Consider the following 21,590-nt stretch of genomic DNA (forward strand, 5'->3'; position numbering starts at 1 on the left):
AACTGCTCCAAGTTTCTTAAATATTCCAAAATAAACTAGTTTAAGTGCAGTGCACTTTTCTTGAAATTATGTAATTCATTAAAACCAAAATGGACTTTTGAAGCATGTAGAAACTTTTCTTCTTGGGGTTTTTCCTTTTTCTGAATGTGATGATGCTACATTTGTTTGTTTGTTTTTTTGTTTTTAAGGCCAAACTGTTTTCAGATAGTAGTTCAGCACTTCAGTGAAGAGCATTACATCTTTTACTTTGCAGGAGAAACTCCAGAACAGGCACAGGTGAGAATTTTTATTGGTAAATATAATTTTTAAAGTAACTTTTCATTTTCTAGTGTTTAATGATATTATCATTTTCTAATAGAGGGCAAGCATACAACAGATGATGACTGTGTCTACATTAGCAAATATTACCATCCAATAGTAGCAGATCTCTAAGGGAAATAGTTGGTGTTGAGAATTTATTATCTACATTATCTATGCTTTATGGATTTTACTTTGGACAAGTTCTGGTCTGATCCCATGGACTAAACTTCCATTAGTTATTTCTGGAGAAGATCTTTTTGAGTAGTTAATTCCAAATAAAATTGTTTTCTCTCCAACACTCTTCCATATAATGAACCAGAGCATGGTGAGAGTTTCGCTTCAAGAGCATATTCCTGATATGAAGTAAAATACTAATGCAGGTATGCCTACCAAATTCTGTTGAACCTTTTACAGTTATTTGTTCTGTCCATAAATCTGTCATTGTTTATAGTCTTAGACCCTAATCTTGCACAAAAAATAAAGGGTTTTTTTGTTGTTTTACATTGGTATAATTTAGTTATTTAACTCTCCAGCGTTTAATGTTTACTGATTAAGAACTGTAGGAATGGAGTCTATTTCTCAAAAACTCACTTGCCAACAGGAAAGCATATGGAAGATGTGACAGTGTTCTTATTCATGAAATTGGTTTGGTATTCCATAGCTGTGAAATATGCCTGTTGTGTGTGATGGTCTTTTTAATTTTTCTTTGCAAAGTTCAAGCAGAGAAAGTGAAAGAGTGTAAATAAGTCACTATTGGGTGTAAGAAAGCAAAATACTGATTGTTCTAAACACTTCCATTGGATAGATAGAAATGTTTAAGAACTACTACTCAAAACAAAGTGGGGAGTCTGCAGTCTGCAGTTAGGGCAACTTGGTGGAAGGGACCTCGAAAGATCATTTAGTCCACCCCCCCCGCCAGAGCAGGATCACCTACACCAGATTACACAGGACCGCATCCAGGCAGGTCTTGAATATCTCCAGAGAGGGAGACTCTACAACCCCCCTGGGCAGCCTATTCCAGTGTTGTCACCCTCACAGTGGAAAAAAAATTCCTCATGCTTACATGGAACTTCCTATGCCTCAACTTCCACCCATTGCCCCTTGTTCTGTCATTGGGCATCACCGAGAATATCCTAACTCCATCCTCTTGTCACTCACCCTTTACGTATTTATAAACATTAATGAGGTCACCCCTTAGTCTCCTCTTCTCCAAGCTAAAGAGAACCAGCTCCATCAGTCTCTCCTCAAAAGGAAGATGTTTCACTTAATCATTTCTGTGTCTCTGCGCTGGACTCTTTCAAGCAATCCCTTGTCCTTTTTGAACTGAGTGGCCCAGAACTGGACACAATATTCCAGATGCGGCCTCACTGGGGGAGAGTAGAGGGGAGGAGAACCTCTTTTGACCACTAACCACACTAATACACCCCCAAATGACATTGGCCTTCTTGGCCACAAGAGCACATTGCTGGCTCATGGTCAACCTTCCATCCACTATGATCCCTAGGTCCTTTTCCCCTTCACTGCTCTCCAGCAGGTCAGTCCCCAACCTATACTGACACATGGGGTTGTTCTTTCCCAGGTGCAAGACTCTACACTTGCCCTTTTTGTATTTCATTAAATTTCTCCCTGCCCAACTCTCCAGTCTAACTCTTGCTGAATGGCAGCACAACCTTCCAGTGTGTCAGCCACTCCACCCAGTTTTGTATCATCAGCAAACTTGCTGACAGTGTGCTCTGTTCCTTGATCCACATTGTTGATGAATATATTGAATAGTACTGGTCCCAGTACTGACCCCTGAGGGACTCCACTAGATACAGGCCTTCAACTACACTCTGTCCTATTGACCACAACTCTCTGACTTCTTTCTTCAACCAGTTCACAATCCACCTCACTACCTGATCATTCAGAAGATGTTTCCTCTGTTTAGCTGCAAGGATGCTGTGGGAGAGGGTGTCAAATGCTTTACTGAAATCAAGATAAACCACATCCATTGCTCTACCACCATCTATCCACCTGGTTATGTCCTCATAAAAGGCTACCAGGTTGGTCAAACATGACTTCCCCTTAGTAAAACCATATTGACTGCTCCTAATGACCCTCTTGTCCTTGATATCATAGAATCACAGAATCAACAAGGTTGGAAAAGACCTCAGAGATCATCAAGTCCGACCTATCACCCAGCACCTCATGACTAACTAAACCATGGCACCAAGTGCCACGTCCAATCTTTGTTTGAACACCTCCAGGGACGGTGACTCCACCACTTCCCTGGGGAGTATGTTCCAATGGCAAATCACTCTTTCTGTGAAGAACTTTCTCCTCACCTCGAGCCTAAACTTCCCCTGGTGCAGCTTGAGACTGTGTCCTCTTGTTCTGGTGCTGGTTGCCTGGGAGAAGAGACCAACCCCCACCTGTCTACAACCTCCTTTCAGGTAGTTGTAGACAGCAATAAGGTCTCCCCTGAGCCTCCTCTTCTCCAGGCTAAACAACCCCAGCTCCCTCAGCCTCTCCTCATAGGGCTTGTGCTTGAGACCTCTCACCAGCCTTGTTGCCCTTCTCTGGACACGTTCAAGTGTCTCAATATCCTTCTTAAATTGAGGAGCCCAGAACTGGACACAGTACTCAAGGTGTGGCCTAACCAGAGCTGAGTACAGGGGCAGAATGACTTCCCTGCTCCTGCTGGCCACACTATTTCTGATGCAGGCCAGGATGCCATTGGCCTTCTTGGCCACCTGGGTACACTGCTGGCTCATGTTCAGGCGGCTGTCAAGCAGTATCCCCAGGTCCCTTTCTGCCTGGCTGCTCTCCAGCCACTCTGACCCCAGCCTGTAGCACTGCATGGGGTTGTTGTAGCCAAAGTGCAGCACCTGGCTCTTGGAGTTGTTAAATGCCATCATATTGGACTCCGCACATCTGTCCAGCCTGTCAAGGCCCCGCTGGAGAGCCCTCATGCCCTCTGTGCTGGTTTGAGGCCAGCCAGAACATCTCTTGCCCCGAAAGGGACAAAAGAATGACACTCACACAAACGGATTGGAGAGTGATAGAAAGTTTAAATGGAAAAGCGATTGGTGAAACTACAGAAAAACTACACAGCATAGTGGCAAAGAACATCCCAAAGCATACAGAGTCCCTTACATAGTACCCAGAGGCTTCCCAATCCTTCCCTCCTCCCACCTGAGGGTCTACCCAAACCCCCTGGGCTCTTTCTTCCCCCCTCCCGCTGCTAGGCAAGTCTCAGGCTGGCCAGGTCTGAGACTGCCCCCCCCTCCATTCTCCTCCTGGCATGAGGCCTAGTCAGGCCTAAGAGGCCTGAGATACTCCCCCGGCATTACCCGATAAGAGAGGACATCTCCCATGGGAGCAGAGAGGGAAGAAAGAGGAAGAGAATGACTCTGCAGATGGCTTTATAGGGTGCAGGATTTATGGGTAGAAATACGCCGTTTCCTGTGTCCACCCCTATTGGGTGGGCACCCAGGACACCAGAGGTGTATCTTATGCAGCAGTGGCAGGGGGCACCCAGCCCAAACTGCCACATCCCACCCCTTATTTCATACCCATAATTCCTGCACCCAAAACATATCATCAGATCAGAGGCAGTTCTTAGATGACATGTCTGGCAAAGTCCAGGTCCTCATCTGGGCGTCCTTCCGAAAGGTCTGTCCCTCGGGCTCAGGTCACAGTTCATTCCAGCTCTTCTCCCTCATCCTGTGGAACCTCCCAGCAATGCAGAGTTCACTCTTCTGCATGGTGAACTCTTCATGGGTCCGATGGAGCATCCTGGCCACCTGGAAACAACCTCACAACTTCTCAATCAAACATCAATCTCCATCCACTCAAGCGGCATGTTTCCACCCCTTGGGGCAATCGAGTCAGAACAATCAGGCTCCTGGACTCGACTCCTTCCACCCCTTGCAGGCAACAGCACACTGAGACTTTCCAAAGCTGCACGGACCTTTCCCAAGCCCAGTGCTGACCGCTTCCAGCCGCAGCCCGAGGCTAATACGGATGCACACCACGCACAGGCACACCGCTCCCCCTGAGCGTACGCATGCCGAGGCATGGAGGCATCCGGCTACACAGCCCTCCCCTGGAGAGGGCGTGGCTGCACTGCAACCCACCGAGAAGAGAGGCGGAGCCAGGTGCTTAGGTGCCATTTTCGGAACGTGTCCGAAAGTCAGGGGAGAGATAACAGTGAGAGCCGCCGTCACCTCTGCAGCTGCGGTACAGATCAAAACCGCTGCCACCCCTCGGGCCACAAGAGCGGCTTTTCCAGCCAAAGCTACACTCACTCCCTGGGCCCTCGGAAGCAGCTTTTGAACTGGAGCCACCGCTCGCCTTCTTGATTACGGGAGCCATCACTCACCTCCCGCTGTGGCTAGCCCCCACCGCCGCAGGACAACCTGACCCTGGTCTGCTTCCGACTGTCCCTCCCCCTTCCTCGGCTCCGCACCGCTCTGCTCGCCGCTGGCGCCGCAGGGAGCAAAAGGGAAAAGGGAAAGGCACCGCATTCTTAAGCTTTCCCCCCGAAGCAAGTGGCTACAAAATCACCGCTGCCGCTTGGAAGAGCAGACGGGATTCTACGCCACGGCTACGCACCAGGGCGTCCCATCGGAACCCATAAAACACCCACACGATCGCGCCAGCACAAAGCCTTGAGCCCAGCCACCAAAACCAACAACGCCCAGATACCATTTCAACTTTTCCACCTCTACTCTTCTCCAATCCAATTCGCAGAGTTCCGCAGCAACCATCCTCTGCTACCAAAAAATCTGTGCTGGTTTGAGGCCAGCCAGAACATCTCTTGCCCCGAAAGGGACAAAAGAATGACACTCACACAAACGGATTGGAGAGTGATGGAAAGTTTAAATGGAAAAGCGATTGGTGAAACTACAGAAAAACTATACAGCATAGTGGCAAAGAACATCCCAAAGCATACAGAGTCCCTTACATAGTACCCAGAGGCTTCCCAATCCTTCCCTCCTCCCACCTGAGGGTCTACCCAAACCCCCTGGGCTCTTTCTTCCCCCCTCCCGCTGCTAGGCAAGTCTCAGGCTGGCCAGGTCTGAGACTGCCCCCCCCTCCATTCTCCTCCTGGCATGAGGCCTAGTCAGGCCTAAGAGGCCTGAGATACTCCCCCGGCATTACCCGATAAGAGAGGACATCTCCCATGGGAGCAGAGAGGGAAGAAAGAGGAAGAGAATGACTCTGCAGATGGCTTTATAGGGTGCAGGATTTATGGGTAGAAATACGCCGTTTCCTGTGTCCACCCCTATTGGGTGGGCACCCAGGACACCAGAGGTGTATCTCATGCAGCAGTGGCAGAGGGCACCCAGCCCAAACTGCCACACTCTCTAACAGATCAACACCTGCCCCCAACTTGGTGTTGTCTGCAAACTTACTAATGGTGGACTCAATCCCCTCATCCACATCATCAATAAAGATATTGAACAGGATTGGGTGCAACACTGATCCCTGGGAGACACCACTAGTGACTGGCTGCCAGTTCCTAACCCAGTGCAGAGTGCTCCTGTCCAAGCCACAGGCTGACAGCTTGGCCAGGAGTTTGCTGTGGGGGATGGTGTCAAAGGCCTTGATGAAGTCCAGGTAGACTACATCCACAGCCTTCCCCACATCCACCAGGCGGGTCACCTGATCATGCAAGGAGATCATGTTGGTCAGACAGGACCTGCCCTTCCTAAATCCATGTTGGCTGGGCCTGATTCACTGGCCATCCTGCAGGCGTGTTGTGATTGCCCCCAAGATGATCTGCTCCATAATCTTGCCTGGCACTGAGGTCAGGCTGACAGGCCTGTAGTTTCCAGGTTCCTCCATCCAGCCCTTCTTGTGGATGGGCATCACATTGGCCGGTTTCCAGTCATCTGGGACCTGTCTGGTGAGCCAGGACTGGTGGAAAATGATGGAGAGCAGCTTGGCCAGCTCATCTGCCAGCTCTCTCAGTAGCCTTGGATGGATCCCATCTGGTCCCATGGACTTGTGAGGATCCAAGTGGCTCAGCAAGTCCCTAACTACTTCCTCCTGGATTTCAGGGGGATTATACTGCTCCCTGACCCCATCTACCAGTTCAGGAGGCCAGTTACCCTGAAGTCCTCCTGCCTTGCTGTTGAAAACGGAGGCAAAAAAGGTATTTAGTACCTCAGCCTTTTCCTCATCTTTAGTTACAATATTCCCCTCCAAGTCCAATAAAGAGTGGAGGTTCTTCTTGCCCCTCTTTTTGGCATTAATATATTTATAAAAATGCTTTTTATTGCCTTTCACAGAAGTGGCCAGTTTGAGTTCTAACTGGGCTATTGCCTCTCTAATTTTTCTCCTACATGATCTAACAACATCCTTAAACGTATCACGAATTGCCTCTCCCTCTTTCCAAAGGTGATAAACCCTCATTTTTCCCCTTAATTCCTTCAAGAGATGCTTGCCCATCCAGGCCAGTTGCCTTCCCCGGCAGCTCATCTTTCAGCACATGGGCACAGCCTGTTCCTGTGCCTTCAGGAGTTCCTGTTTGAAGTAGGTCTAACCGTCCTGCACCCCTTTGTTCTTAAGGGCTGCTACCCAGGGTACTCTCCGAATTAGTTGCTTAAATAAGGTGAAGTTTGCCCTCCGGAAGTCCAAAGTAAGGGTTCTGTTATTGCTCCTCCTTATTTCCTTGCATATTGAAAACTCCACTATCTCATGGTCACTGCACCCTAGACAGCCTCCTACCATCACATCTCCCACCAGCCCTTCTCTGTTTGAGAACAGCAGATCAAGCAGAGCCTGACCCCTGGTAGGCTCACATAACAGCTGTGTCAAGAAGCTGTCCTCCATACACTCCAAGAACCTTCTGGACTGCCTCCTCTCTGCTGAATTAAGTTCCCAGCAGATGTCTGGCAGGTTAAAGTTGCCCACAAGGACAAGGTCTGATGATCTTGAGGCAGCCTCCAGGTGCTTATAGAATATTTCATTGACCACTTCATCCTGATTGGGTGGTCTATAACAGACCAACCAGGATGTCAGTTTTGTTAGGCCTCCCTCTGATTTTAACCCACAGGCACTCAATGCTTTCATCCTCTACCTCAAGTTCTGTGGCGTCAAGATATTCCCATACAGGGCCACCCCTCCTCCTCTTCTCTCTCGCCTGTCTCGCCTAAAGAGCTTGTAACTATCCAGTGCAGTACTCCAATTGTGTGAATCTTCCCACCATGTTTCTGTAATGGCAACTACATCATAGTTTTGCTGGTGAACCAATGTCTTCCAGTTCCTCTTGTTTTTTATCCATACTGCGTGCATTGGTGTACATGCACTTCAGCTGGGCTTCTCATTTCTCGACTAACTGTAGTTGATGTCTCTCTCCCCTTCAAACCCTCCCAATGAGCCCTGCCAACCCTTGTGCTAGAGTCCTCTTGCCCGTTCTAGATAGATTCACCCCATCTATGTCCAGCAGGTCAGGTGTGGTAAAAGTTGCCCCTTGATCAAAGAACCCAAAATTCCGCTGCTGGCACCATCACTTGAGCCATCTGTTGATGGCATGGGTTCTCTTGTTCCTTTCAGTGTACACCCTTGCCACTGAGGGAACTGAGCAGAACACCACTTGAGCTCCTGCCCCATCAATCAATTGTCCGAGGGCCTTGAATTCCTTTTTGATTGTCCTGGTGCCCTTCTTATCAATCTCATTGCTTCCAGCTTGGATTACCAGCAATGGGTAATAGTCAGAGGGCTGGATTAGCTTTGTTAGTCTCCTCGTGATGTCTCTAACCTGGGCTCCAGGGAGGCAGCAGACTTCCGTGTGGGATGGGTCAGGACAACATATAAGACCCTCTCTTCCCCTCAGGAGAGAGTCACCAAAAACAATTACCCTCCTCTTTTTCTTTATGGAACTGGTCCTGACGGTTGGTGGGGACTGATTTGCTTTAGGCATCCCCTCAGATGATTCCTCTTCTGTTTCTCATCCACATTGCCCTCAACCTGCAGGGCCTCATACTTATTGTGCAAGGGCAGTGGGGAAGGCGAAGAGGGCCGGGATGGATTCCCCATGCTTCTCCTAACAGGGACCTGTACCCATTCCCCCCTGTTTCCGGGGTTGCCTCCCTCCACTGGGGGGGGGGGGGTCTGTAAGGCCTGCTCCCACATATCTAACTCCCTTTTGCATTCCCTTATATGCCTAAGGGAAGCACCAAGAATAAGTTGCTTTATTACCTTTCCAGGGATGGAGGTGAGGCTGACCAGTGTATAGTTACCTTGGTCCTCCTTCTTACCCTTTTTGAAGATTGGAGTGATGTTTGCCTTCCTCTACTCCCCAGGCACCTCTCGTGTTCGCCATGACTTAACAAAGACTATGGAGAGTGGTCTGGCAATGACCTCTGCCAGCTCCCTCAGCACCTGGAGGTGCATGCCATCAGGACCCATGGATTTATGGATGTTCAGATTACTTAACTGTTCCTTAACCCAGTCCTCATCAACCCAGTCCTCATCAACCAAGGAAAACTCCTCCTTTGTCATGTCTTCCTTTGGGGCCTCAGGGCTCTGGGGATCCTGAGGACAGTCTCCAGCTGTATAGATGGAGACAAAGAAGGCATTTAGTAACTCTGCCTTCTTTGTGTCCTGTCACCACCTTCCCCATCTCATTAAGCAGCATGCCCACGTTTTGTCTGGTGGTCCTTTTCCTGCTGATGTACTTGAAGAAGTCTCTCTTGTTATTTTTAACATCATTTGCCAGATGTATTTTCAAGAGAGCCTTAGCTTTCCTAATTGCATCCTTACATACTCTTGCAACGTTCCTATATTCCTCCCAAGTCGACAGTCCCTTTTTCTACATCCTGTGAACATCCTTCTTCCATTTGAATTTTTCCAGAAGCTCCTTGCTCATCCATGCAGGTCTCTTGCCTCCCCTGCTTGCTTTCTTACTCGTGGGGATGCATTGATCTTGAGCTTGGAGGAGTGGGTGCTCAAATATTAACCATCTCTCTTCACCCCCCTTCCTTCCAGATTCCTCCAGGTAGGTCTCTGAATATGTCAATGTTGGCTCTTCTGAAGTCCAGGGTTGCAATCCTACTTATTGCCCTGCTATTTCCTCACATGATCCTGAACTCCACCATCTCATGGTCACTTCACCTAAGCCTGCCTCCAACCTTCACATCCCAAACCAGACCTTCTTTGTTCATTAGCAACAAGGTTCAGCAGCAAATATCAGGATGGTTGAAGTCCCCCATGAGAATCAGGGCATGTGATCACGAGGCTACCTTCATTTTTCTGTAGAAGGCCTCATTGATTTCCTCCTCCTGATCAGGTGGCCTACAGTAAACACCCACTACAATATCAGACATATTTGCCTGCCCCTTAATTCTTAACCCCACATTTTCAACTCCCTTCTTCCCCGCCTAGGCAGAGTTCAATACATTCCACTTGCTCTCTCACATAAAGAGCACCTCCACCACATCTCATTGCTGGTGTGTCAGTGCGAGCTGAAATTCCCCCCCCCACCGACAATAACCAGGCTAGCTCAGTCTGGAAGTGAATGAAAGCTGTATTTACAAGCATAATCTACAATCTACGATGAAATGCAATGAATATGTACAAATATACAAAATTTACAACATTTACAAATATATAATCAACAGAAAAGCACAACCAAGATCCCTTTGCTTCCCCCCAAAGGGGACCTTTCCCAAGGGGCCTCTCTCCCAGGGGCCTCCCCCCCACACCCCCCTGGCAGAAAGCAGTGTTAGCTAAAGCAGAAAAAGTTGTTAACTTATCTCACCAAGGTCAGTATATCTTCTGCCAGAAGAGAAGAAGAAACAGCAGCCAAACAGCCCAGCAACTGCCCCCACTGCAGACTGAAGACTGCCCCACTTTGTTTTGAGTAATAGTTCTTAAACATTTCTATCGAATGGAAGTGTTTAGAACAATCATTATTTTGCTTTCTTACATCCAATAGTGACTTATTTACACTCTTTCACTTTCTCTGATTGAACATTCCAAAGAAAAATTAAAAACACAGTTTCAAACCATCACAGTCCACCCCTTCTAAACAATTCCATTGGCTGCTACTACTATTCGTCTAATCTAAAATAATATTTACAACAATGAGTGAATAAAGATCATAGTCCATTCTGGCTATCTCAGATGTAGATGATTCAAAAGGGTAAAATCACAGGAAAAAACAGCAAACAGCTTGTTTCCTCACAGATGGAGCAAAGAAAGGAACAGGGACTCTCAGGTGACTCAGGTGACTCAGGGCTCTCAGGGTTCGTGCACCGTAGATCTCATGGATTCTTCTCTTGGGCGTGATGTCGTATCTGCACAACACTCTGAATGTAACCTCTCTCAGCCAAAGTTAGATTTCTTTGTGGAATACACTGAATTTCACCATTTTCTTGCATCACCCAATAGGTGTGACCAGGACCTTCAGCAGAAACCACTCCTTGGACAGGTTTGGCCTCTCCTGAAGGAGAAAATACCCAAACAGTTTTGCCTAACAGATTCTTTTCTCTGATAACAGGGACTCTATCACCTTCCTCCTTTTGTAATAAATCTGATTGAGCAGGTCCAGCTCGATTCACTGAACATCTACTATTCACCAACCAGGTTGCTTGTGCTAAATGCTTCTCACAGTTTTTCAGAGATCCACCCCCCATGGCTTTCAGAGTGGTTTTCAGCAAACCGTTGTAGCGTTCGATCTTCCCTGCAGCTGGTGCATAGTAGGGAATGTGGAATATCCACTCGATGCCGTGCTCTTTGGCCCAGTTCTTCAGAAGATTGGTTTTGAAATGAGTTCTCTTGTCTGACTCAATCCTCTCTGGAGTTCCGTGTCTCCACAGGATTTGTCTCTCCAGACCAAGAATGGTGTTATGTGCAGTTGCATGAGGAACTGGATAAGTTTCCAACCATCCAGTGCTTGCCTCTACCATAGTCAGCACATGCTGCTTACCAGATCGAGAACGAGGTAGAGTGATGTAGTCAATCTGCCAGGCTTCACCATACTTGTACTTGGACCATCGGTCACCGTACCACAAGGGCTTGATCCGCTTTGCCTGCTTAATAGCAGCACAAATGTCACAGTCATGGATGACTTGTGTGATAGCATCCATGGAAATGTCAATGGATCTGTCAAGAGCCCATCGGTAGGCTGCATCTCTGCCTTGATGTCCTGACGAGTCATGGGCCCACCGAGCTAAGAACAGCTCACCTCGGTGTTTCCAGTCAAGATCAGGATCAAGATCAGAGTTTGTGTCCACTTGGGAAACTCTCGCAGCTAGATCTGCCTGATGGTTGTGTTGTTGTTCCTCAGTAGCTTTGCTCTTAGGAATGTGACCATCGATGTGTCTCACTTTCACTGGGATTCTCTCAATGCGAGCAGCAATGTCTTGCCACAGATCTGCAGCCCAGATAGGCTTTCCTTTTCTCTACCATCCATTCTTTTTCCAGTCTTTCAGCCAACCCCACAAGTCATTGGCTACCATGCATGAGTCGGTGTAGAGATAAAGCTTTGGCCATCTCTCACGTTCAGCTACGTTAAGAGCTAGCTGGACAGCTTTTACCTCTGCAAATTGACTGGACTCTCCTTCTCCGTCTTTCGCTTCTGCAACTCTGTGTGTTGGACTCCACGCAGCAGACTTCCACCTTCGCTTGTTTCCAACAAGACGACAGGAACCGTCTGTGAACAAAGCATATCTCTTTTCATCATCAGACAGATCACTGTAAGGAGGAGCTTCCTCAGCAGGAGTTACTCTCTCCTGTGGAGGTTTTACACAGCTTGTGCCTTCTGTCCAGCTTGTGATCACCTCCACCAAACCAGGCCTTTCGAGATTTCCCATTCGAGCTCTCTGTGTTATCAGAGCCATCCACTTAGACCAGGTAGCATCTGTTGCATGATGTGGTGAAGAACCTTTGCCTTTGAACATCCAATTCAGAACTGGCAATCTAGGAGCTAGAAGAAGTTGTGACTCAGTTCCGATCACTTCAGAAGCAGCTTTCACTCCTTCATAAGCAGCTAAAATCTTTCTCTGTTGGAGTGTAGTTAGCTTCTGAGCCTCTGTAGCCATGACCCCAGAAACCAAGAGGACGTCCTTGTTTCTCTCCTGGAGCTCTTTGCTATAAGCACCAGGTTGGACCATTCTCACTCACGGCCGTGTACTGAATGTTCTTAATGTCTGGACCAGTTTGGACAGGTCCCAGACCCATCGCTTGGACTACCTCTCACTTTATGTGGTCAAAGGCTGCTTGTTGCTCAGGACCCCACTGGAAATTGTTTCTCTTTCAAGTCACATCATAAAGAGGTTTCACAATCTGACTGTATCCAGGAATGTGTAGCGTCCAAAATCCCACTATGCCTAAGAAACGCAGAGTTTCTTTCTTGTTGATGGGATTTGCCATGGTGGAGACTCTGTTTGTCACATCCATTGCAATGTGACGGCGACCATCTTGCCACCGCACTCCCAGAAACTGCAATTTCTCTGGCAGGTCCTTTCACCTTGTCTCGGTTGATAGTGAAACCGGCTCACAAGAGGATGTCTATGATTTTGTTACCTTTCTCAAAGACTTCTTCATCAGTCTCACCCCAGACGATGATTTCATCGATGAACTGAATGTTTTCTGGAGCTCCACCTTTCTCCAAAGCATCATGGATCACTGCATGACAGATGGTTGAACTGTGAATCCACCCCTGGGGCAAACGACTGAATGTGTATTGAATGCCTCTCTAGGTGAAGGCAAACTCAGGCCTGCATTCCTCTGCTATGGGAATAGAGAAGAAAGCATTAGCAATGTCTATGGTAGCATACCATTTGGCCTGCTTGGATTCCAGCTCATACTGGAGTTCCATCATGTCTGGTACAGCTGCACTCATGGGTGGAGTTACTTCATTCAAGGCACGGAAATCAACTGTCAGACGCCACTCTCCATTCTGCTTTCTCACAGGCCAGATTGGACTGTTGAAAGGTGAATGAGTTTTGCTGATGACTTTCTGACTCTTCAACTGTCGAATCAAGTTTTGAATGGGCACCAAAGAGTCACGGTTGGTTCTGTATTGTCTGTGATGCATAGTTTGAGAAGCTATCGGGAACTTCACATCCTCTATCTCATGTTGTCCCACAACTGCAGATTCATCTGAAAGCTCAGGTCTAATAGACAACTTCAATTTTCCTCCATCAATTTCTACAGTTGCTATTCCAAAAGCCCATTTGTAACCCTTAGGGTCTTTAAAACGCCCTTCTCTCAGAAAATCAATTCCCAAAATACAAGGTGCATTAGGTCCTGTTACAATAGTATGTTTCTTCCACTGCTTCCCAGTTAAGCTTATGTGAACCTCTAGCTTAAACAACTCTTGAGATCCACCAGTGACTCCCTGAATAGTTATAGATTCTCCCCGTTGATAATTTGATCGTATTATGGTGCACTGAGCTCCTGTGTCAACCAAGGCCCTGTACGTCTGAAATTTTGAAATGCCAGGCCACTGGATGTACACATCCCAATAGATTCTGTTATCTCTATTATCCCTTACCTCCCCCTGGCGGAAGGCAGGGCACCCCTAATTGTGGGGATTGCATCCACATGTACAGCTGGCACAACGTTCGGTACCAGAGTTCGAATCACTGTTGGAGGTATTAGAGTTGTTCTGGGAAACTGAGGAAGTGACAGCTACTCTTCTGGTATTGTTACCTCGGGATCTGCCACTCTGCAGCTCCCATAACCTCCTGAAAAGATCAGAAGTTAGTTGACCATCCCATCTATCTCTTCATGTTCTCACCAAACTGATCATGCAGAGTTATCCAGATACTGCCACGTGATTGCCTCTGCTGTCTGTTTTGGTTTGTCCTATTCTGGAATGGCCTTCTTGGAGGATGTCTGTTCCTGACAGCTGAAACTTGTATCCATCTGGAGGAAGAGGAATCAGCATCATCCCCCTTCATCAAGTTGGATATGGAGGTTTTAAATTCCTCCTTCAGCTCTTTCATGCGATTCTCAATCTTTCCAGACAGAGTTTCAATGGCTGAAACCAAAGAAGCACGTGCGAGACTATCCTCCAGTTGCCTCATTTGGTCAGTGAAATGGCCAACAGTAGGAGGCACTCCACCGTAATTTCTTGCCACAATTATGCCTACCAGAATAGTAGCGTAATTAGGAGGAACAAGCTTAATAAGCTTTTTGGCAAGGCCTGTTCCAACAGGAATTTCATCACGATTCCGAGTCTCATGATCTCTATGCATCACTTCTCTCACAGCAAACTCTCTCAGACGCTTGATTCCCTCATCTATTGTGGTCCAAGGCTTAGGGTTCCATGGTAAATCATCTCTGCTGGGGTACCTGAGCAGGACTGCCAGTAAGAGGCGTGCCCACAGAGAAACTTTACCAATGCACTTGCCTAGGTGCCTGTCTATGCCTGTATCCTTTGAGAGCATACCCAACTGGGAGGCCGACTTTTCGCCTACCACCAATGCTGGGGCTCCCATATCAAAACACCTGGCTAGCCAAGACAGGACTGGCTCAGTGTCTTCTCTGATGTAATCCTTCCTCACATGTCTAATTTCTTGTCTGGGTGCATTAGCTGACTGTATGTCATCCTCATCATCATCATCATCATCATCATCATCATCCTGACGTCGCTGTCCCCATACTCCTTCTGTAATCCTCTGTGCAATTTCCTGGTGTTCAGAGGCACTTCCAGCAGTTGCTAATTTACCAAGGTCTACATCCTGACCTACATCTCCATCATCCATGTGTGGTCTCAAGAGGTCTGCCAGAGTTTTAAGGCTAACCTTCTCTTTCTCACCAGAAAGATCTTTCTTAACAGTGGGACCCTGAGTAGAAGGACCCTCACCTCCATCTGCACCATCTCCTGCACCATCTGCACCTCCTCCTGCAGCTCCTTTGCGCTTTCTGGTGACAGTGGCAACCAAATTCACTGGGCTAGCTTTCACATTCACAGCAGAGCTGGCAGGAGCGGAGGGAGTCTGTGCAGGGTTAGCAGGTACAGAAGGATTCTGTGCAGGGTCGGCTGGTGCAGAGGGAATCTGTGCAGGGTCGGCAGGTGCAGAGGGTTTCTGTACAGAATCCGCAGGATCAGAAGGATCCTGTGCAGAGTCAGGAGGTACGCTTTGAGATCCTGCAGCTGCTGCTGCGTCTGTCTGGGCAGCAGAGGGAGGAGGAGGAGACTGTGCCTCTGTAATGGTGCCTGCCTGTGCAGCTGAGTCTGCCTGTGCCTCATTAATGGCGTCTGCCTGAGTAGTCACAGCTGTTATCTCAGATTCTGGCACACTTCCCAGCAAAGGTTCTGCAGCTACTGCTGCTGGCTCTGAGTCAAGGCTATCGGCAGCTTTCTCAGTCGGTAGAGCATGAGACTCTTAATCTCAGGGTTGTGGGTTCAAGCCCCATGTTGGGCACCAAAAATAAAATATGTGTCAGTGTGAGCTGAAATTCCCCCCCCACCGACAATAACCAGTCTAGCTCAGTCTGGAAGTGAATGAAAGCTGTATTTACAAGCAGAATCTACAATCTGTGATGAAATGCAATGAATATGTACAAATATACAAAATTTACAACATTTACAAATATATACAATCAACAGAAAAGCACAACCAAGATCCCTTTGCTTCCCCCCAAAGGGGACTTTTCCCAAGGGGCCTCTCTCCCAGGGGCCTCCCCCCCAGATCCCCCTGGCAGAAAGCAGTGTTAGCTAAAGCAGAAGAAGTTGTTAACTTAGCTCACCAAGGTCAGTACGTGTTATCTTCAGCCGGAAGAGAAGAAGAAACAGCAGCCAAACAGCCCAGCAACTGCCCCCACTGCAGACTGCAGAGTGCCGAGTGCCCCACTTTGTTTTGAGTAATAGTTCTTAAACATTTCTATCTATCCAATGGAAGTGTTTAGAACAATCATTATTTTGCTTTCTTACATCCAATAGTGACTTATTTACACTCTTTCACTTTCTCTGCTTGAACTTTGCAAAGAAAAATTAAAAAGACAGTTTCAAACCATCACAGCTGGCCTGTCTTTAAAAGTATGTGTCCATCCATGATAGCATTCCTGTCACCATGTCTCCATAACTGCAATGAGATCATGGCCCTGCAACAACATCCACACCTCTTGTTCTTCCTGTTTATTTCCTGTGGTGCATGCATTGGTATATAGGCATCTCAGCAGGGTAGTTGAGTAAGATTTCCCTGGAGGGGTGCAAGAGTCATACACACATTTGATGTAATTGGCTTTCTGGCTCTCCTCTTTGAAGGTAGCTAAGGGATATTCGTCACTGCTCTGGTTGGCCTGGCTTATTCATTGGTTGGATGGCATGAGCATTGTCATCTAGAACTCCGCTCCCCTAGTCCTTCAGTTTAAAGCCCACTTCACCAAGTTGGCCAGCCTCTTGCCGAAGATTCCCTTGCCTCTTTGAGAGAGGTGTATTCCATCTCTCCATAACAGATTATAGTCATCAAAGAATGTCCCATTATAAAAAACAAACCCCACGTGATGGCACCAGCCACATAGCCAGGAGTTGATATTAACTTTTTTGTCTATCTCTGACTGCCCCCTTTCCTCTAACTGGTAACATGAAGGAAAAGAAATTGGGCACCAGTGTTTTTCACTTGCAGTCCCAGGGCCTTATATTCTTCTTTGGTTCTCCCCAGGTTCTGGTTCAGAGTGTCATTCATGCCCACATGAAAGAGTAACAGTGGGTAGCAATTGGTGCTTTTAATGAGTTATGGCACCCTCTCGGCAATGTCTCAGATCTTAGCTCCTAGGAAGCTAGTGTCATTATAGATACTGTGGCACGTTGTTCATACTTGCTGTAAACTTTGACATTTAAGGGGACAGATTTTCCTGTTAGTTGGGGGAATAAAGATGACTTTATCTAGGAAATATTTAGATTAGAATATTTAGTAGATTCTATGATTATTTATTTGGGTTTCCTTATTTGAATAAGAAAGCAAGCTAATAAAAATGTGATGCATAGTTTTCAGTTCTTCCTCTTATGGAAAGTTTTGAAATCTAAAACTTTACTCCCGAAGTGGTTTACCTGAGAATTGCTGCAATATAGTATGTACCTGTATTTTTAAAAGATGGAAGGTAATGTAAAAGATAAGACTGAAAATGTTTTTCTTTTTAATGGTATTATTAAATTGTAGTTTGAGAGATCTTTGAGGGTACACCCTTATGAATGCTAGTCAAAGTCTAAATTTTATGCTTCATAAGAGCTTACAAAATTTGAGGGGGTGGGGTATGCCAACATGAGAATGAGGCTATAGCATTTCCTCCACCTTCCAAAGTATCTACTTCTCGTTATGTATTTGTGAGCAGAGAATAGGGGTGTAGGTTATACTTTTCAGTGTTTTTCTGTTAATGCTGATTTGACTTTTGTTTGAAGTGTATGGAGGAAAATATGACTGCAATATAAAAATATAGGAGAGAATGATCAGAACAGTTTGACTTGATGAGCGTTATTTTCTCAGAAGCATCCAAGTCTTGCTTCATTTCATATACTATTTAAAAATTAATTCAGTATGACTAATCTTGAAAATAGATAAAGGTCAAACTGTATATCTATTAGTAATACTTGATATTTCTAAAAGAGGAACTTTCATATGTTTATTTAGTTTTATTGAGAAAGTAATGAATTTTGCTTTACTATTCAAATTTTCATACTTTGAACTGCATATAAGTTGGTTCTTTTTAACCTGAAGAAACAGCTTCAGATATTTCAATGTATTTTTATTTTTTTAGACATATCTGTTCTACTGCAAGAAGCTGAATCTTTTTGTTATGCTGTTTTATGCCTTTCTCTCTTAGGAGTGGATGAAGGCTCTGCAGATGTTTTGCAGTTTAAGAAAAAACAGTCCAGGGACATCAAATAAACGTCTACGTCAGGTGAAGCTATATGAATAGTGGGGGGGGGAGGAGGGTGAGAAATTGTCTCCTTTTTGCAAAATGATGATGCATTTCAGACCTTTCCTTTCAACAATAGTAAATCCTCCATATACTTTCTTTTTCTTGCACTTATGCAGTATCTTTTTAAAACCAAATGGAATCACTTCCACTTTAATATCTATACACAAAGAATAAAATGGTTTTAGGCAATTGACAGATGCTTTGCTAGGTATTAATTTCTGAACCGCATTTGAGTGTCAAGAATTCAGCATTTCTATTTTCTTAACTCTTACAAGTCACCAGATTTGACAGACTTATGTCACATGCAACCAAAATGCTAGCATAACTAATATTCTTTTTCAGTGACAAATATATACTGGACTGTAATTATGACATAACTTCTTTTGGTCTTTTGAGAGTACTGTTGTGGCCTGAATTTCTTTCAGACATAAAGGACAGATAGTCATAAATGGCTACATCAGTGAGGATTGGAAAATAACAGGAATCGAGAATCCCTGGTATCTTTGAATGCTATGAATGTTGGAAGTAGCTGTTTTCTCAGTCAATTGAAAAATGAATAAATTATTTTTTTTTAGGAAACAGAATTATTCTGTAATCAACATTAAAGATGATTGAATACTTCTGAAGAACTGAACTAAGTTAGATAAATTGATACATGAACTGGCAAAAGAAATTTGGAGCCATAAAAGCAATGCATATATAGAGTGATCATCTGAGCTAATTCTGTACTTCCAAAAGCAAAAAAAAAAAGCTAGGCTGCATGAAGGAATGGAATAGTAAATAGATGCTATTTAATTGTATTTATGGTATATATAGTTTTGATCATCCTCTATCAAAATGCATAAAGGAAATGAGAAAATTATTTTCATTATAGACTGGAATGAGTAAAAGAATTTCCAAGTATGTAAGTGTGTGAAGTACTAGACTATTTAGAGATGGGAAAAGTATTAAAATCATGAATGATCAAAGTAGATAAAGTGTGTGAAGATCATACTTCCATGACTCTCTTACAGAAATTATAATGCTTTCAGGGTTTCTTGAACTGTCCTTTTAAACTTCTGGAACTGAATATTTGAACTTAATGAGATTTGACCTGATAAAGTACGATGTTTCCTGTATTGGTATAAATTGACCTCAGTTGATATTAAGCTATGAATTGCATACTTTTTAAAATGCACTCGATGTAAATTATTTCAGAGATTTCACTTCTCATTTTCTGGAAATTGAGTTTCCAAGTGCTATTATTTTGAGAATCTATAGGACAGACTAATATTTTACTTTTAATAGGGAGAAAATAGTGTAGTGTGTTAAAGAAAGGAATTTTATGTAATCTACTGTTAAGAATAGACTAGACTATTTCAGTTGGAAGAGACCTACAACAGTCATCTAGTCCAACTGCATAACTACTTCAGGGCTGACCAAAAGTTAAAGCACGTTATTAAGGGCATTGTCCAAATGCCTCCTAAACGCTGACAAGCTTGAGGCATCTATCATCTCTCTAGGAATCCTGTTCCAGTGTTGGACCACCCTCTCATTAAAGAAATGTTTCCTAATGTCAAGTCTGAACCACTCCTGACACAGCTTTGAATCATTCCTATGTGTCCTGTCACTGGATCCCAGAGAAAAGAAGTCAGCACCTCTCTTTCCACTTCCCCTCCTCAGGAATCTGTACAGAGCAATGAGGTCACCCCTCAGCAACCTTTTTTCTAAACTAGACAAACCCAGTCTTCATCCACTCCTAATAGGACACGCCTTTCAGCCCTTTCACCAGTTGTGTTGCCCTCCTCTGGACACATTCAAGTACCTTCACATCCTTATTAAATTGTGGGGCCCAGAATTGCACACAATACTCAAAGTGAGGCCGCATCAATGCTAAATATAGCAAGATAATCACCTCTTTTGACCAATTAGTTATGCTGTGTTTGATACACCCCAGGATGTGGTTTGCCCTCTTGGCTACCAGGACACACTGCTGACTCCCATTGAACCTGCTGTCAACCAGCACTTAAGTCCCTTGGGACACCCAAACCAGCCTGCTTCTGTTTTTGTGTCTCCTAAATGTATTCCAGGTCTTGTCCAGAGTAGCACAAATCTTTCCCAAGAATACCACTTGGAGATCTGCCCCAAGGCTAGATCATTATGAGTGGCAGGGTGAATGGGAGAGTATGGGCAGTATCACAGTACATTAGATGTTGGAAGGGACCTCCAGAGATCATTGAGTCCAACCTCCCTGCCAAAGCAGGGTCACTTAGGGTAGTTCACAAAGGAATGCATCCAGGGGGGTTTTGAAAGTCTCCAGAGAAGGAGACTCCACAACCTCTCTGGGCAAGTGCCTAGGACAGGGGTAACCTCCAGTGTTTTGGAATTTCACTCCCAAACAAGTGCAGAATAATGACAAACTAGTAAAAAGTATGTTGTCAGCCTGGCAATTGCTGAGAGACAGAAATCACTGTGATGTGTTGGGGCCTGGCCCATGCCTATCAAGCCCTTCTCATCACTGTTCAGTGCTCTCAGGGGCAAGAGGTCTCTGGGCCTACAGACAGACCAGCAGGCACTGCAGCTACTCAGACCTCAACAGCAGGGATGGCAGCTGCACCAGAGAACCAGTTTGTACCTGTATCAGTCACCCCTGTACAGAAAAGGAAATATACAAGAAAAGCAGTTCCTTTTGAAAAGGATGAGGATGATTCAGGGTCATCATGGGAACAAGGGGAAGAGCCAGAGGTAATCACTGGGTCTTTATCCCTGGTCAAGCTGCAGGACATGTGAAAGGACTTCAGCTGCCATTCAGGCAAGTCCATTGTCACCTGGCTGCTCTGCTACTGGGACAATGGGGCCAATTGTTTGGAATTAGTGGGAAGGGAAGCCAAGCAGTTGAGATCCCTGTCTAGGGAAGTGTAACAGTGTGAGAGCTGAAATCCCCCTCCCACACTGACAATAACCAGGCTAGCTCAGTCTGGAAGCAAATGAAAGCTGTATTTTACAGGCAAAACTACAATCTATTATGAAATGCAATGAATATGTACAAATATACACTATTCACAACATTTATAAATATGTACAATCAACAGAAAAACACAACCAAGCCCCTTGGGCCCCCAGAAGGGGCCTCCCCCCAGACCCCACTGGCAGAAGGCAGAGAGTCAAGAAGCAGAGAGGCTGTTAGCTTGTCAAGGTCAGTATGAGGGTGTGTAATCTTCCGAAGGCAGAAGGAGAAGAAGAAAGAAGCCGAGCAAGCTGAGACTGAGTGACTTTGTTTTGAGTAGTGATTCTTAAACGTTTCTTTCTCTCCAATGGAAGTGTTTAGAATAATCATCATTTTGCTTTCTTACACCCAATAGTGATTTATTTATATTCTTTCACTTTCTCTGCTTGGACTTTGTGAAGAAAAATTTAAAAGACAGTCTTAAAACCATCACAGG

General features: G+C 45.5%; 1 protein-coding gene across 1 annotated transcript in view; it reads left to right on the top strand.

Moving 5' to 3' along the window:
* The window catches only part of LOC128979116 (ras GTPase-activating protein 1-like), a 203,148-nt gene that overhangs the window by 97,055 nt on the left and 84,503 nt on the right, over window positions 1-21,590 (top strand). Inside the window, exons 13-14 of the mRNA XM_054397213.1 lie at window positions 189-276; window positions 18,070-18,147. Of these exons, the coding sequence (XP_054253188.1) occupies window positions 189-276; window positions 18,070-18,147 (166 nt within the window). The remainder of the gene's footprint in view (window positions 1-188; window positions 277-18,069; window positions 18,148-21,590) is intronic.

Source organism: Indicator indicator, chromosome W (genome assembly GCF_027791375.1).
Source record: "Indicator indicator isolate 239-I01 chromosome W, UM_Iind_1.1, whole genome shotgun sequence".
Taxonomy (NCBI): domain Eukaryota; kingdom Metazoa; phylum Chordata; class Aves; order Piciformes; family Indicatoridae; genus Indicator; species Indicator indicator.